General features: G+C 40.1%; 1 protein-coding gene across 1 annotated transcript in view; it reads right to left on the reverse strand.

The window, feature by feature from the left end:
* Positions 1 to 17,967, reverse strand: part of DSG2 (desmoglein 2) — a 51,640-nt gene that overhangs the window by 5,309 nt on the left and 28,364 nt on the right. Inside the window, exons 6-13 of the mRNA XM_069568947.1 lie at positions 17,625 to 17,791; positions 14,740 to 14,877; positions 14,441 to 14,626; positions 10,429 to 10,694; positions 6,375 to 6,517; positions 5,857 to 6,084; positions 2,504 to 2,731; positions 599 to 720 (exon numbers count right to left, since the gene is read on the reverse strand). Coding sequence (XP_069425048.1) covers positions 599 to 720; positions 2,504 to 2,731; positions 5,857 to 6,084; positions 6,375 to 6,517; positions 10,429 to 10,694; positions 14,441 to 14,626; positions 14,740 to 14,877; positions 17,625 to 17,791 — 1,478 coding nt within the window. The remainder of the gene's footprint in view (positions 1 to 598; positions 721 to 2,503; positions 2,732 to 5,856; positions 6,085 to 6,374; positions 6,518 to 10,428; positions 10,695 to 14,440; positions 14,627 to 14,739; positions 14,878 to 17,624; positions 17,792 to 17,967) is intronic.

The raw sequence follows: 17,967 nt of genomic DNA on the forward strand, positions 1-17,967 counted from the left end.
CTCTGTCCATGGGACTCTCCAGGCCAGAATACTGGAGTGGGTTGCCATTTCTTTCTCCAGGGGATCTTCCCCATCCTAGGATCGAACCTGCATCTCTTATGTCTCCTGCATTGGCAGGCAGGTTCTTTACCACTAGTGCCACCTGGGACACCCAGTAAGTGGGTAGCAAAGGGGATTTTGCAACATTTTACAACTGTCCTGGGGGCTGTGGGTGCACCTCTGCAGACCTTATGTATTGTTTGGACCGGAAATGGAGAAGCACCTGGTTATGAAGGATTGCCCATTTAAATATTGGGACAAATCTTCCTACCTAAACCCCTACACACTCTTGCTCACTTCAGCATTTGTTCTACATTCCTGGCATCACTACCTGACCCTCCGTCCACGTTCTCTGTAACTCAGGACCTGCGGCAGTAGAGCAAAACCAACTCAACGCTGCCCTGGCAACAGATACAAAGTAGGCTGCATTTAATGAAAGCATGTGAATGAAATCTGTAGGAACTAGCTTACTCTCATGACTTGTGACGTCAGAGGCACTTCCTAAGACTCCTTTAAAGCAGAAAAGAAGACACATTCCACTGACACTGGATTATCTGACCTTGTCTTCAGGTGGTGCCCCCTCGTTGTTCCACGGATGCAGCATCTCTATGGTACCCGGGATGGGGGTAAAGCCTTTGGCGCCCTTTCCACAATGGCACACCAGCAGCAGAAGTGGTATAACTGCACAGAACAGAATCCAGCACAGAGAAGGTTAGTCTTGACAGATTTTTGAATTTATCTTGCATAGTTTTGGAATTTGCATATCACTTTCTAGAGTTCAGTCTTCACTTACTTATAGCCCTATTTTTCTGTTTTTCTTTTCTTCCCCTGATCCAAACTCACCAAGTCTGTTTGGGGTGAGTCATACCAAAGCTGAAAGGCAGAATGAGGGAGTCTTACAGATTCAGAGTTCCTGTCCATCACAAAGACTATGGTCACTGTCTGTGGTCACTCAGTGGAACATCAAGACTGGATTTGACACTATCCAAATCATCAAAATCAATTTATTAGCTTAATTAAAAAAAAAAACCACTTTAAATTTTAACATATGCTTCCACAATGGCTCAAAAGGTAAAGAATATGCCTGCATTGCAGGGGACCAGAGTTTGATTCCTGGGTGGGGAAGATCCCCTGGAGAAGGGAATGGCTACCCACTCTAGTATTCTTGCCTGGAGAATTCTATGGACAGAGGAGCCTGGCGGGCTACAGTCCACGGGGTCACAAACAGTCAGACACAACTGAGTGACTAATACTTTCACTGACTATGGTTACTGTGTGTAATAAAAAGACTGAAGACAGCAAATGTTTATCAAGTGTCTGCCATGTGCTAAGCAGCCCCATTAAACCCAGGGAAATCTGAGGTGAGACGGTCGTGCAAGGAATCCCAGGTTGGTCAGCTGAGACAAGTCATTATCATCAGGTCAGTATTTTAACTCATTAAATGCAGGTGATGATATAAAAGTGCACTGCAAACTGTTGAGTGCTGTGTATTCAACTGCACATCTACTGATGGCTTGGATGTACCCCTCTTCTAACAGAGAAATAGTGGAGGCTGCCTTGGAGGTGGTTGTCCGCCCATGAGCGGTGGGCAAGTGGAGTGGTTCCATGTGACCCCAGGCTGCAGTCTTCTGTTCTTCCATGAAGGGAAACCCAAAGTCACTGGAGGGCACTGGAGGGCAGGCAGGAAGGGATGGGACGGTTGTCACTGCTGGGAAACATGAAAGTGCTCAGAGGGTCTGGCTCCTGTTGGTGCAGGGGAAGGGGTAAGCCAAGCAGAGCCAGGGGTAAGCCAAGCAGAGCCTGTGGGGAGGTGGAGCTCTGATGAGTCAAGTGTGCAAAAAGCAAGAACTGATGGGAATCAGATGAGTTTGTAAAATAACCTTGAACCAGGCAACAAGTCTTTTCTGAGAGTTTTCCATGCACAAGGCACTGTGTGTGAAAGAACAGATAACCCACCTCCCTCACAGAGCTTAACAAAGTGGGGACACCCACAAGGTTGAAACGTATGTCTAATAATCCTGGTTACTGAAATCAGGAAATGATACATTTTTATAAAACAAAATTCTGAAGAGAGCTCTGATAACTTTTGGTGAATTGATCAATTCTTGCTTCCCTTCTCACCCTCAATAGCATTCTAGTGTGATTACAGAAAAACTAAAGAAATCAATGAGTCCTATAGTAACAAAATAGTAAAAACACCCTAAAAAGACACTAGAAATTACTGAAAGAGGAAGTGCTCAGTTATGTCTGGCTCTTCGAGGCCCCATGGACCGTAGCCGACTGGGCTCCTCTGTCCATGGGATTTTCCAGGCAAGGATACTGGAGTGGGTTGTCATTCTTCCTCCAGGGGATCCTTCTGACTCAGGAATCAAACGTGACTCTCCTGCGTGGCAGGCAGATTCTTGACCACTGAGCCACCTGGGAAGGGCCCCAAAAGGGAACATTCAGCTTTTAAAATACTTACGTAGCAAGAGCAGAAGGGCAAGAATTATGAGTGCAATTGCTGCAGGTCCCAAGCCAACGTAGGAGTCAGCCCACATGTTCACACAGCCACTGCCTTCCACACAATTGCAAACTGTGAGTTTAAGGATCTGCTCTTCAGGACAGCTGAAGCCTTGACTATCTGCGATCCGGAAGCGAATTTCACTTGTCCCATGCTGTCTTTTGGTTTGTTGCAGTAGCACACTGGTATCTGTAAGGGACAAGAAAATAAAGGAAATAAAGTGAGTGGTTACCAAGAAAGGGGCAAGATTAAATTATAGAAACAGTCTCTCTTTTTTTCTTCAATTTACTGAGGTATATTTAATTTACAATATTATATAAGTTTCAGGTATACAACACTGCAATTCACACTTTTTAAAGGTTATACTCCATTTACAGTTATTGTAAAATATTGGCTATAACCCCTGTGATATATAATATATCCTTGCAGCTTATTTATTTTAACATAGTAGATGATACCTCTTAATCCCCTATCCCTGTCTGGTTCCTCCTCACTAGCCTCCCCCAGTGGTAACCATCAGTTTGTTTATTGTATCTCTGAGTCTACAGAAACATTCTTTAATTGCTAACCATATTTAGTTCCAGTTAGTTTTATTATTCCATAATTTCTCTGTTGAATTCACAGTGTGCTCGATGAGATTAGTCCAAATATGCAGGTGAAGATCACAGCACCATTTCTGAACACACCTTCCTTTTATGATGACTAATGTTAACAAATGTGTGTAATCTATCTGATGCTAGGAACTCTTTCCATTACTGGGATACAGTGATAAATAAGTGGTGGGTTAAATGCTATTTCCACCGAATGACCATTTTTTTTAAAATTTAGTTTTTCCTGTTTAAAATAATTACTTATTTGGCTGCATTGGGTCTTAGTTGCAGGATCTCTGAACTTCATTGTGGAATTTGGGATCTTTAGTTGTGTTTCATGTGAACTCTTAGTTGTGACCTGTGTGGCCTAGTTCCCTTGAGCAGGGATCGAACCCGGCCTCCCTGAATCAAGAGCTCAGAGTCTTAGCCACTGGGCCAGCAGGGACGTTCCTATCCTCCCATTTCTTAAAAGAACTTTATCAAGGCAAATTTCAAACAGAGAGTGATCAAGGAAAGAACATAATTAACCCTCATGGTACCCATCTCCAGCTTTAATCATTTTCAAGAATGGGCCAATCTTGTTCCATCCTTTTTGTTTCCAACGTGGTATGTTTGAAACATTTCAAATCTACAGAAAACTTGAAAGACTATTACTGATACAATGAATTTTGATATACTCTTCATGAATTGTTTACATTTTATAACAATACTATCTCTCTACAAGCACACTTTTTTTTTATTTGAAGGATAATTGCTTTACAGAATTTTGTTGTTTTCTGTCAAACCTCAACATGAATCAGCCACATGTATATATATATCCCTTCCCTTTTAAACCTCCCTCCCATATCCCTCCCCATCCCACTCCTCTATTTTAAGGTAAGCTGCAGATCTCAAGACCTCCTTCAGCATATATCTTCTAAGACCAAAGGATATTAAGCCCTTCTAAGAATTAATTATTGATATAATATCTAACATATAACTCATATTTAAACTTTCAACTGTTGTAAAAACAGCCTTTATAATTCTCTCTCTCTGTGGCTTTATGTTCATTACTTTGCCAACAAAGGTCCACCTAGTCAAGGCTATGGTTTTTCCAGTGGTCATGTATGGATGTGAGAGTTGGACTGTGAAGAAAGCTGAGCGCCAAAGAATTGATGCTTTTGAACTATGGTGCTGGAGAAGACTCTTGCGAGTCCCTTGGACTGCAAGGAGATCCAACCAGTCCATCCTAAAGGAGACCAGTCCTGGGTGTTCTTTGGAAGGACTGATGCTAAAGCTGAAACTCCAATACTTTGGCGACCTGATGCAAAGAGCTGACTCACTGGAAAAGACCCTGATGCTGGGAGGGATTGGGGGCAGGAGGAGAAGGGGACGACAGAGGATGAGATGGCTGGATAGCATCACTGACTCGATGGACATGAGTCTGAGTGAACTCCGGGAGTTGGTGATGGACAGGGAGGCCTGCCGTGCTGTGATTCATGGGGTCGCAGAGAGTCGGACACGACTGAGCAACTGAACTGAACTGAAAAAGCCAGTAAACTTGTAAGTTAAGAAAAATTGAGGTATTATGTTTAAAACTCTTCTGAAATGAATCAGTTCAGTTCAGTACCAACTGTTTAAAACAAGAGAGTCTTCTGGAGATTATTTTTCAGCATTCGAAACCCAAAAGAACATGTCAACAAAGGAATATGTCCCAAGATTTGGATATATGCTCATGTCCTTCTGGCACGGGGTTATGTCCATCACTCACCAGCTCTGTGACTTCAGACAAGCTACCTAATTCTACTTAAGTCAAAATTCTCTCAGCTGTGATCAGGGAATGATGGTACGGGGTAAGGAATAAATGTGATAAAGAAGGGTTAGCAGAGTGTCTGGCACATGGTATATACTCCACAAGTGTTATTTTTAATGGAACCATCATTACCATACCTCAAGATTTTTAGATGGCATCTACGAGGATTACTGTGCTTAGAAAGGCAAAGTACTCCTCAAGCTTATAAGACAACTACTTCAAGAGTGATTTGGGGAATACCCAGCTACTTTTAAGATATTAGAGGGGACTTCCCTGGTGGTCCAGTGGTTAAGAATCCACAGTGCAATGCAGGGGATGTGGGTTTGACTCCTGGTCTGGGAACTAGGATCCAGCCCACTACAACTACTGCGTGCGTATGTGCACCTGATGTCGCTTCAGTCGTGTCCAACTCTTTGTGACCCCATGGACTGTAGCCCACCAGGCTCCTCTGTCCATGAGATTCTCCAGGCAAGAATACTGGAGTGGGTTGCCATGCTCTCCTCCAGGCGATCTTCCCAACCCAGGGATCAAACCCATATCTCTTATGTCTCCTGCATTGGCAGGTGGGTTCTTTACCACTAGCACCACCTGGGAAGCCTGACAACTACTACTGAGCCTGGCACCATAACTAGAGAGTCGACATACCACAAGGAAGATCCAGCATGCCACAGCTAAGATATAAATAAATAAATATTTTAAAAAAAGGTATTAGACATCCATTTTTCTTCTTTCCCTCCAGGTAGATTATTTATCATTAGGCAGATCAAAGACACTATGCCTGAGGTTCAGAACTTCATTTTATAAACTCAACTGTATTGGAAATACAATTTATGCAAAGCAAATAAATAACTGTTATTATGAAGATTTTGCTTTGCCAATAGCTTTCTATCAGGTTTAACATTTAAATATATAGTCTAGTGATTTTTGCTTACCTTCTTGGCGTACTATTTTCCATCTTTCTGCCATTCCAGCTGGTTTATCAATGACAGAGAAACTGAAAGGCCAGCTGTTTTGGGGTCCGTCCAGGTCCTGAGCAGTCACGTTCACGAACGGCACGTAGTCACAGACAGTTTGCACAGGGTCAACCAGTGTGGGACAATTGTCATTGATGTCTTCAACATTGATAACAACAGTGCCAGTGATGGTTTTTCTAGGATATTCTTAAAGATAGGAAAAAAAAAAAAGTACACTTTGGTCATACAGCTCAAAATGGACACAGTTTGAATTCTCTAGTCAATTTCATAAGGAGAACTAGTATCCAAATTAGGACACTTATCTTGGATGTGCTTTCATATTCAGATCAAGTAATGTCTTTTAATCCACTAAATACGTAGAAATGTGAAGGTTTACCCATGTGACCTTTCTATAAGGCCAAAACAAAGGTCTCCAGGGTTGGAAAATAAAATCTAAATACATATAACCAAGAAAAGATGTTTCTTTAATAACTTACCTTCTGTTATAGCCAAAATCTTTGCAGTGTATGTACCATTTTGGACATATCTGGATTCATAATCAGGAATCTTCACGAGTTTAATTTCAGATGTGGCAGAATTCACAGAGATCCAATTGTCTATATCTTCAAATTTGGCATATCTGTTAGAAAAGAGAAAATTAATTCTGAACTCTGGATAAACTGAGACTATCTACAAACTAATATCTATAACTCTTTTAAGCTTAATTTCTGCTTTATTATATATGTTCTTATTACAGGCATGTTTGGAGTGTTTTTAAATTTCTTGAGACTATCCTAAAAGTCCCTGCTTATCACACCTACTTTGGAATCCTCCTTATTTCTGTAACATACCCCAGACATGTGTGCAAGGGCAACTACCCCCTGCCTACTCGCCTGGGAGGTTTATGAGTTGCTCTTAGCCTGTCTTACAGCTTTCAGTCTAGTGTCCCTTAAATTTGGAGTTCACCTTTTGAGGATAACTTAAGTCACCCAACAAGAACTCATGGAGAAAAGCCACCTTACATCCTATTGTTTCTTTGCATATTATCAATATTTAAAAAATAACAGTTTTTTAAAAAAATCAATGCCTTAAATGGAAGTGCTTTAAATTTGCTGGACATATGTATACCTATGACTGATTCATGTTGATGTCTGACAAAAAACAATAAAATTATGTAAAGCAATTATCCTTCAACTGAAAAATAAATAAATAAATTTGCAGGATATTGTTGGTTGTTAGGAACAACAGTCTTCTTTTGGTTATAAACAGCTAAAAGTGAAAACAAAGCTGATAAGGTGACTTCTGGTTTTCTTCTCTCAAGGCAAAGGAAAATTAGAGTGGAAAGACAGCTTCAGGAAGGCAAGTAGAAATTTCATAGTATGTTTTCACAAACGTATGTTAATTTAATCCCATTGAGTTTAAATCGTATCCAAATACAAACATAAACTAAATAAACATAGAGTATTTGGTTCAAGCAGTCAGATTATTATTTTGTATTAAGTGGCAGTTTAGGCATACAAAAATGAGTGGCTAATATACAGCAATATTTATTTATAGTTACCATTAAAAAATTCCAATTATACACTTGAACTAAATTTTCCTGCCTTTTAATAATTTTACCAGTAAATGATGATACCTTTGGATAGTCACAGATATTTTTGAATTTCATGGCTGGAATTTTAAAGCTTGAACTGAGCTCAGTGTTTTTCCACATTATACTTATAACCAAGACAGAGCTACAGTGCTAAGAATCACATTTCACAATGGAATGCTTTGTGTGATCTCATTTAAGGAATTTTCTGTTTCCTATTGTTAAAATTAGACACTTCAAGGTAGGATGGTGGCTCACATGTCATGTCAAATATCCGTACAACTGATGCACATGGATAATCACTTAAAGTAAATCATGACAAGGTTGAGAGCGTTTCTTCTACTGTTCTCATCGACATTTCAATTAGGTGAATACTGGAAAATTATTTCATTTAGCTGTGCCTCTCATTCCTTATCTGTAAAATAAGGTTTGACTTAATCTTTAAGATCACTCCCTTTTTAAAGTTGTATGCTAAAGAATAAGGTACTTTTGAGAAGAAAAATGGCTCATTATTTTTAAAGGTAGCGCACATCATCTTTTGATATGGTCATAACTCTTACTGGAAACACCAAAAAATTAAATAGGTAGATGGAAATAGAAGTTCCAGTAGACAGCCACAATATTATTGGAGAGTAATTAATCAGAACACTTAAACCTCTCAGCGGACAGTCTGAGAAGTCATTAGGAATGTGCATCCTCAGGTTTAGAGCCACAGAAATAAAAATTAGGCTACAAAACTCAAGAGAAGCTGGACTGGTGCCTGAAGGTAAGCTGCACAAAAAAGGATCACCAAAGACATTGCAGAAAACACAATGGAAACTGTTTGTTAATATTATTTTGGAAAAAGGTCATTTGCTACTATTGGCTGATGGATTCTATGAGGAGATTCTCCAAAACGAAAGAGATTGTTGAAAAGGTTCCTCCATATCCCCATTTTTGCTATGGTTGGCAGTGTTTCATGAAGTGCTGGCACGCAGGGACACGGGCCCAAGCAGAGTGAAGCAACCGAATAACTCTGGTATTGACGGCAGGAAAACAGGAGCCACGTGATGGACATCCAGGATTCCACAGAGGCTGTAGACATCGGGAGCTCGTGCTGAAGCACACGGCTGCCCCTGGTCAGCCACTGCAAGACCTTCAACGACACCAAGCAGGATACTTGCAGTGCCCCCTGACGGTCATCTTGGGTGGTAGGTGAGGATTCTTGTACTGTGCTGTGCTTAGAGACTCAGTTGTGTCTGACTCTTTGTGACCCCATGGACTGAAACCCACCAGGCTTCTCTGTCTATGGGGATTCTCCAGGCAAGAATATTGGAGTGGGTTGCCATGCCCTCCTCCAGGGGATCTTACCAATCCAGGGATCAAACCCAGGTCTCCTACATTGCAGGCAGATTTTTTACTGTCTTGAGCCACCAGGGAAGCTCACGAATACTGGAGTGGGTAGCCTATCCCTTCTCCAGGGAATCTTCCCAACCCAGGAATTGAACCAGGGTCTCCTTCATTGCAGGAGGTTCTTTACCAGTTGAGCTACCAGGGAAGCTTAACTTCAACCAAATAACTACAGGTAAGCAGAGCTTCAAAAATTACAGCTCTGTAGAGTTATCTCTTGATGGCAAGGCTCTGAGAGCTAAGATGTAAACTCACTTTGCAAATGTGAATGGATCATGCAAACCTAAGGCGCTGCTACGGAATGGGTACAATACAGGGTTGGCATATGATAGGTTCTTTAAAAAAAATTTTTTTTTAAATTTTGTATTGGAAGATAGCCAACTAACAATGTTGCCATAGTTTCAGGTGGACAGCAAAGGGATTCAGCCATACATGGATATGTATACATTCTCCTCCAAACTCCCCTCCCATCCAGGCTGCTCTATAACATTGAACAGAGTTCCCTGTGCTATAGAGTAGGTCCTTGTTGGTTATCCATTTTAAATATAGCAGTGTGTACATGTTGAACCCAAACTCTATCCTGTCCCCCCTCTTCACCTTGGCAACCGTAAGTTGGTTATCGAAGTCTGTGAGTCTCTTTCTGTTTTGTAAAAAAGTTCGTCTGTATCATTTCTTTTCAGGCATCTAGTAGGTTCCTAATAATATATTCTGAATACAGGTCACCAGGATCAAGACAAACGTTACAAGTTTCATCAATCCCTGGACCAAAGAGCCTGGTTTGAATGAAGACCAATTTTCAAGGCTGATGATCAATTAAAACTGGTTTCCCCATTATTAAAATTTCAACGCATTATGCAGCTTTTTTTTCCCCTCTTAGTCAAAATTAAAGTGAACTTGCAGTAAATTTTACTTGCTACTTTCTTACCTCTAAAGACAGATTTTAGAAAGTTTCTTTCTGAACTTTTTCTTTGCTGCTATTTAGCCTTCTCAACCCAGAACTTTTTAATTAAAAAAAATTTTACAATGTTGCATTGGTTTCTGTCATACAACAATGCAAATCAGCCATAATTATACATACACTCCCTCCCTCCCTAGTCTCCCTCCCCTCCCCCGAGCCCATCTCTCCAGGTCATCATGGAGCTCCAAAGGGGGCTCCCTGTGCCACGTGCAACTCCTCACTAGCTCTCCATCCTACACCCGATGGTCTATGCATGTTGACGCCACCTTCTCCATTCTTCTCACTCTCTCCCTCCCCCAGTGTCCACAAGCCCCTTCTCTATATCTGTGTCTCCTTTCGTCCCCTGCAAATAGGTTCATCAGCATCATTTTTCTGAACCCAGCCAGCCTTTGCCTCCCACTCGGGTCATGGAGGGAAGGGGGTTCCTGGGGAAACACCTGGCCTCTCAGTGACAACACAACTCCAGAAACTTCATTTACAGGCCTTTTGGGGTTTGTAGGCGCCCAATGGCACGGTTCAAAGGACTGAAGTGTCCAAATTCCATTATGATTTTTGAAAAGAAGCATTCAAAGTAACTTAGAATGAGGAAATAATATTCATAACCATCTCTTACTTTACATTGGTTACTTTTCCAGTGTCTTCATCAAAAGCTTGAAATTTTCCCAGTATTTGGCCCTGGCTTAATTTCTCCATGCTCTCGCTAGTGTGAAATCGGATTGTGCTGCTTTTAAAATAAATGCCTTCTTTCACATTTTTCACTTTGACTTTGATGGGAATGGATGTCGGCTTGTATTTATCCTTAATTGATTTGTGAAAAGCTGCTTTGTTAGTGACGATAATGCTCAAGTCAAGATTCTTCATTGTTTCATAGTCTACTTCCTAGAAAGGCAAAATCAGAGGGAATTCTTTTAAAAGGGAAAACAACAGAACACATGCGTGTGGTTTCGGTGTCAGATATTATATAGTCATTTAAAACATGAAAAATACAGCAGTACTGACTACAGTAAATCCCCAATATATAAATGAATTCCATTCTGAGAGCATGTTCGTAGTCCAACTTTGTTCATTAAGTCCAACAAAGCTAGCCTAGGTATCCAACTAACACAACTGGCTATACAGTACTGTAATAATACTGTCAAACAAATAATACATAAAAAACAAACACAAAAAATAAAGAAAACATTTTCAATCTTACAGTACAGTACCTTGAGAAGTACAGTAGTACCGTACAACAGATGGCATACTGGGGCTAGCATCCAGTGAACTGCCAAGAAGAGTTATGGGGTGGAGGTGGGAGAGGAGGAGGGAGGTGGTAGAGTTGAAGGATCGTCAGCAACAGGAGATGGAGGGCGAGTCGCAGTTTCACTCATGCTTTAACGTGATTGGACGCACAAACGCACATTCTGAGTTTTGCAAGTTCACTACCTGAAGGCTTGTATATAGGGGACCACTGTGCTCCAACTCTTAAGTTGATACCATGTCATTAAAAATCTGCAGCCCCATAGACTGCAGCCCACTAGGCTCCTCTGTCCATGGGATTTCCCAGGCAAGAATACTGGAGCAGGTTGCCATTTCCTTCTCCAAGGGATAGTCCCGACCCAGGAAATCAAATCCTCCTGCGTTTGCAGGTGGATTCTTTATCACTAGCACCACCTGGGAAGCCTAAGGATGTTTAGGAAGCATCCCCAATTTTATTTTAAGATCAAAATCGTTTCAAATATATATATTATCTTTAGCAATCTGAAGTGATTCTTTGCTTAATTAAAAATAGTTAAGGGACACCCAATATGGGTTAATATTCCTTAAAAACTGTTCCATGGGTTTGTTCTGGCAAAAAGGGCTACAGAAGTAGCAGCAGACTGCCAGCTCTGTCCCATAGCGTATCATAAAGCTGAGACCTCACTGCATCTTATTAGGTAACCCATAACATTAATTTGTCTCATTAATGATGTTCATTTTGATCCTTTGATCAAGGTGCTGTCTCTGAGGCTTCCCCACTGTAAAGTTAGTTTTTGGCCTTTGTGATTCACATATATTTTGTGCGGCAGTACTTTGAAACTATTTAAGTTCCCCATTTCTCTGCAAATTTTCTATTTATGTTTGTTTCTGTTAGTATAAAAAAATAAAAGGAGGCCTCCTGGAGAAAAAAACATTTTTGACTATATTAATATAAACCCAGGAAGGGGTTTTCAAATTTGTTTAAAAATCTGCAGCCTCATGGACTACAGCCCACTGTCTCCTCTGTCCATGGGATTTCCCAGGCAAGAATACTGGAGCAGGTTGCCATTTCCTTCTCCAAGGGATAGTCCTGACCCAGGAATTGAACCCGTGAGTCTTGCATCTCCTGTATTTGCAGGATTCTTTATCACTAGCGCCACCTGGGAAGCCTAATGTTTAAGAAGAGAATCTAACCCCCTTCTTTATACCATGATGTCTATTAATAACTGGTTAATGCCATAAAAGATTAACCCTTTTCCAAATACTCTGTTCTTTGCAAGTTGTGGTATTACATTTGATTCGATCAGTTTATCACTCTCTCTATATATATTTTCCAATTTGTCCATTTTCTTTTTATAAACATTTCTATAGTGTTCTACTATTTAAATACACTTAATTTACTTAGCTATTCTGTTACTAGGCATTTGGACTATTTGCAATTAACATTGCTCTGAACATTTGCATGCAAGTTTTTTTGGAGATAATGTATATGTTTTTATTTTTCATGGGTGAACACCTAGGACTAAATTGTTGGGTCACTGGATTAGTACTCTATTTAATTTTTATGAAACTGCCAAACTGGCTCTCCCATTTAATGTTTCCACTGGCAATATACAGGAGCTCTGGTCTGTCTATATTCTCACTGATACTTGGTGGTGTTGGTCTTTTCTGATTGTAGCTTCTTTCTAGCCAGGCGTGCAGTGATAGCCCACACAGGCTTAATCTGCACCTTCCCCAATGGCTACTGATGCCGGGTATCCTTTACGGGCACACTTGCTATTTGCATATCTTCTCTAACTTCCTGTGAATGGAATCTGATGGTTGCCCTTATACTTTGGAAGCGATTCTTTATACAATTGAGAAAGTAAATTCATAATTTTCTTAATCTGGTGCTGTCATTTTACTACTAAATTTACAGCAACTCTGTCCCTTTTTGTGCCACCGTGGTGCATTGACGGTATTTTTATTATTCATCACTATGTGACTGCTTCTCCTTCTGTATATTACTGGCTTTTAATCTCAAGCACTGAGCAGGGTTGCACCTATAATCTATGACTGAAAAAGGATGCTTAGTTCAATACAAGAAGGTAAATTGATTTTGTCTCTAATGCCATTATCTATTTATTTAGTAATCATAAAATCTGTCTTCCCTTTAATTCAAAATCACTGCAGATGGTGATTGCAGCCATGAAATTAAAAGACGCTTACTCCTTGGAAGGAAAGTTATGACCAACCTAGATAGCATACTCAAAAGCAGAGACGTTACTTTGCCAACAAATGTCCGTCTAGTCAAGGCTATGGTTTTTCCAGTGGTCATGTATGGATGTGAGAGTTGGACTGTGAAGAAAGCTGAACACTGAAGAATTGATGCTTTTGAACTGTGGTGTTGGAGAAGACTCTTGAGAGTCCCTTGGACTGCAAGGAGATCCAACCGGTCCATTCTAAAGGAGATCAACCCTGGGATTTCTTTGGAAAGAATGATGCTAAAGCTGAAACTCCAGTACTCTGGCCACCTCATGTGAAAAGTTGACTCATTGGAAAAGACTCTGATGCTGGGACGGATTGGGGGCAGGAGGAAAACAGGACAACAGAGGATGAGATGGCTAGATGGCATCACTGACTCGATGGACATGAGTTTGAGTGAACTCTGGGAGTTGGTGATGGACAGGGAGGTCTGGCATGCTGCAATTCATGGGGTCGCAAAGAGTCAGACACAACTGAGCGACTGAACTGAACTGAACTGAATTTTATTCTGTTTTCCTCTGCTTTACAAAAAGTGGTCTATATACATATGGTAGCCTATTGATAAATGGTATCCATAATTATTACAATGAAACTTCAAGTTAATTTTCCTCTATTCTGTTATACATTATATTATCATCCTTCCTTTATTAGGATTTACTTACTTTACTGTGTAATAAAGTTGTAAAAATGTGGATGCTTCTGGAATCAATTTTTTGTCTGTGACTTAATGAAATGTTTTGAAAGCTTTAGTTTTGCATTTTATTTTAAAATTTGATATTCTATCATTAACCATTTAACATATAGTGGTATTCTTCCTTTTTAATTTTGTTTAAAAAAAAATCCATCCTCTAAATTTGTTTAAAAAATTCTGTAGGAGTCAGGGTTTTAAATGTTTAAGACCCATATACTTATAACATGATTTTAATTTTTATTGATTCAATTAAGTAGAATTATACACTGTGTTTCAAAATGTGACCCTCACACTACTGACATTAGAAATACAAAGTGTGACCACTTACAACCATAGAACTTGGGCAAATAGGGATGGCGCCTATCTCTAACATTGTGGCACCAGTACTAATAAATATTTGTAGCTCAAAATAGATCAGAGTCCTACTCTTGACCAACTTCTCTCATTCCAGGTTTGAACACTAAGTCCTTACCTTAATCAGGGTCACGATTCCTTCATTAGTTTGAGTATCAGTTTCTATGCGGAAATAACCCCCTTCGTTTCCTGATGCGAAAGTAAAATTTGCTAACCAATTATCCGAGCCTACTTCATCTGCATCGGACACTTTTATGCGTAAAACCTCTACGTTGGCTTGGTTTTCTTCAACTGATCCTTCATACTGCAAAACACAAATAGGAGGTTTTTATTCTGATGGAACACAAGCATAAGTGATATATTTTTAGTTATGACTGACATTTAAGTAGGCACATTTGTTATAAAAATAATAGTTACCACGTTTCTGTCAACTACAGGTATATTGTCATTGACGTCCAAGATACGAATCTGAACTTGAGCTTGTTTTACTGGTTTATCTGTTATTTGTCCATTGCCATCTCTTGCTTCTACCGTCAAAGTGTAGCTGCTGTATTCCTGCAAGGCAATGAAAAAGATCCAGCTGGGGTGAAGATGAATTGCTCCCAAATCTGTCTTTCTGGTCAGGGGAATGAACCTCAGTACATTTTATTCATAAGTAAGTTTCATGGGGGCTTCCCTGGTGGCTCAGTGGTAAAGAATCTGCCTGCCAATGCAGGACACACAGGTTCGATTCCTGATCTGGGATGATCCCACATACCTCGGAGCAAGTAAGCCTGTACGCTGCAACTACTGAGCCTGTGCTCTAGACCCCAGGAGCTGCAACTACTGAAGCCTGAGGGCCCTACAGTTTGTGCTAAACAACAAGAGAAGCCATCGCAATGAGCAGTCTGTGCATCATAACTAGAGAGCAGCTCCCGCTCGCTGCCACTAGAGAAAAGCCGGTACAGCAACAAAGACCTAGAGCAGCCAAAAATAAATAAGTAAATATTAAAAGACATCTCATGACCTGCTGTTAATTCTATGAAGATACTGTCTGTTTGCCATCAGAGCTTTTTTTAAAAGGGCAGAAAAGCCTAGAGCCGTTGTTGACATCAAAATTCTTAATTACATCATTGGTGATATTTATCAGGAGATGAGTCTCTCCTTAAAATAGTCTAGGCACAAAAGTGCTTTCAAAAGGTAGCCAGCATTACACTGGAAGTGATGAGACTCTAGAAATTAGTTTTTTTTCTAGCCCACACTTCATTTTAGGTTAAAAGTTAAGTCATGAAGACTTAACCCCCCAAGAACACTGGGTCTGTAAAGGCAAAACTTGGTGCATGGGAAAGAAGATTCTTGGAGAACACGACCTAGAGAACAACATCTCAGATGTTACTCCAAAGGGGATCCGTCTCTTCCATGTGGTCCCTTCTGATGGCTCCATCAGTGTGGTTGAAGTTTAAGAAGGAGCCAGGCAGCGAGTGCCCATGCCCGGGACCCTGTGCAGAGCAAAACTGCTCAGTGAAAGGCAGGATGGCAGAGACTCTGGGACCAGCTGCCTGAGTTCCAATTCTGACATGCTAGCTATGTCAGACACACATTATCCCTTTGACTCTTGGTTGCCTTCTACATAAAATGAGGATAATAACTGGATCTGCTTCACAGGGTTTATAGGTTCATTAACTGAGTTAATCCATGTAAAAGGCTTGGAATAGCACTGGGCACATGGCTTGCCCAGCAAGTGACAGCCAGCATTTTTTTTTGCTAAATGTTTCAGAGACAGAATCACACTACTACTTCAAAATAGTACTTTTCCATTCTCATTTTATGTGAAAAGGTAGAGTAGAATTCTAGGAGTAATAATATTCTTTAGGGATTCCCTGGTGGTTCAGATGGTAAAGAATGTGCCTGCAATGCGGGAGACCCAGGTTCAATCCCTGGGTCAGGAAGATCCCCTGGAGAAGGGAATGGCAACCCACTCCAGTACTCTTGTCTGGAGAATCACACGGACAGAGAAGTCTGGCGCGCTAGAGTCCATGGGGTTGTAAAGAGTCAGATACAGCTGAGCGACTAACACTTTAACTATCCTTTAGAAAGATATCAAAGGAATGTTGACCCGAATCCTTTTCCTCTCTGGCCAGAATTAAATAATTTTTTTAAGCATTACAAAATACACTGATTGTTTCTGATGATGATTTATATTTGATGACAATACAGCGCTCTAAGGATCATCAACATTTTACCATGCATGCTGTTAACATCTTTAGATGTGTAGCATTTACGAAATCTTGTCTTCTCTTTCCAACTAAAATGTTCCCTTTGACTTAGAAATAAAAAAATGAGATGTTTGAGAAAATATCCTTTAGGAAACAACTCAAATTTTCCTCCAATTTGGGATTTACAATAACTCTTTCCTTTACAAATACTTCTGTTACTCTAAACAGGAGTAATAGAATCTCTTTTCCTTCCTCTGAAAATGTATTAACAGTAGGAAAGATTCCTGAAGTTTCATTACAGAAACACAAAGTAAGGAACATTGCTTTAGAACTCTCTAGCAAACAGATCCTGACTGGAGAGGCCCTAGGTCAATGCTTATGTAATTTAAAAATTTCCAGGAGCCACATGAAAAAGAAATAAAGAGGGAATTCCTTGGTGGTCCAGTGGTTAGGACTTGGCACTTCACTGCTGGGGCCTGGGTTCAATCCTTGGTCAGGGAACTAAGATCCCACAACCACATGGTGTGGCCAAATAAATAAATAATTTAAAAAAAAAGTAAAAAGAGACAGTTGATACTAATTTTATTTTTTCTTTGGGAGAGTAGAAGTATATTGGTTTGCCTTTTCATTTATAAAAACATTTGGGGGGTTTTCTGGTTGATTATCTTCCTCTTCCTTTACCATGATGCCTACTTACAGTAATGACAGGGGATTGTTTAAACACCAGGTGATACTAGTTTTAAACAAAGAAATTTCATTTAACCCATGTTATCCAAAATGTTATCAATTCAACAAGTGATCAACCAAAAATTATTAAGGTGATATTTTAACATTCTTCTTTTTTTTTTTTCATATTATATCTTCCCAATCTGGTGTATATTTTCCACTTACAGCACATCTCAATTGGGACTAGTCACATTCCGAGTGGCCAACGGCCACATATGACTGATGGCTACGATACTAGACAGCACATCCCTAGAGGAGGATCATTCTGAGTTATCCTATGAGTGAGTAACACAAAACAAAGTCAGAAAATTAGACTAGAGAGAGAATAAACTGGAAGGAGAGGAGAGCAGAAAAGATGAATAACATGAAATATTAATTTACCTCTCTGTCCAAGGTAATACTGGTTGTATAGATCTCTCCTGTATCTTTATTTAGGTAAAACACTGGAGAACTAGCAGGCTCCTGAGACACGATCCTATAGGAAATTTTAGAATTCAGAGTGTTGGGCTCATCTGCATCGGTTGCGGTGATTTTCATCACAAGTGTATCTGATAGCAGAAAACGAAGGGGTCCAAGATGAAACACAACTTTTAGCACACTTATGTTGTTATTATTTTATATATCATATCAGCTTGTTCCAAAAAGGATTTTAGGTATGTATCAAATTCAGTTTACTAAGATCAAAGAATTTAATTGCTTGAGGGAGCAAGTGTGAATGGAGGTA

The sequence above is a fragment of the Ovis canadensis genome, chromosome 23, assembly GCF_042477335.2.
Source record: "Ovis canadensis isolate MfBH-ARS-UI-01 breed Bighorn chromosome 23, ARS-UI_OviCan_v2, whole genome shotgun sequence".
NCBI classification, from domain to species: domain Eukaryota; kingdom Metazoa; phylum Chordata; class Mammalia; order Artiodactyla; family Bovidae; genus Ovis; species Ovis canadensis.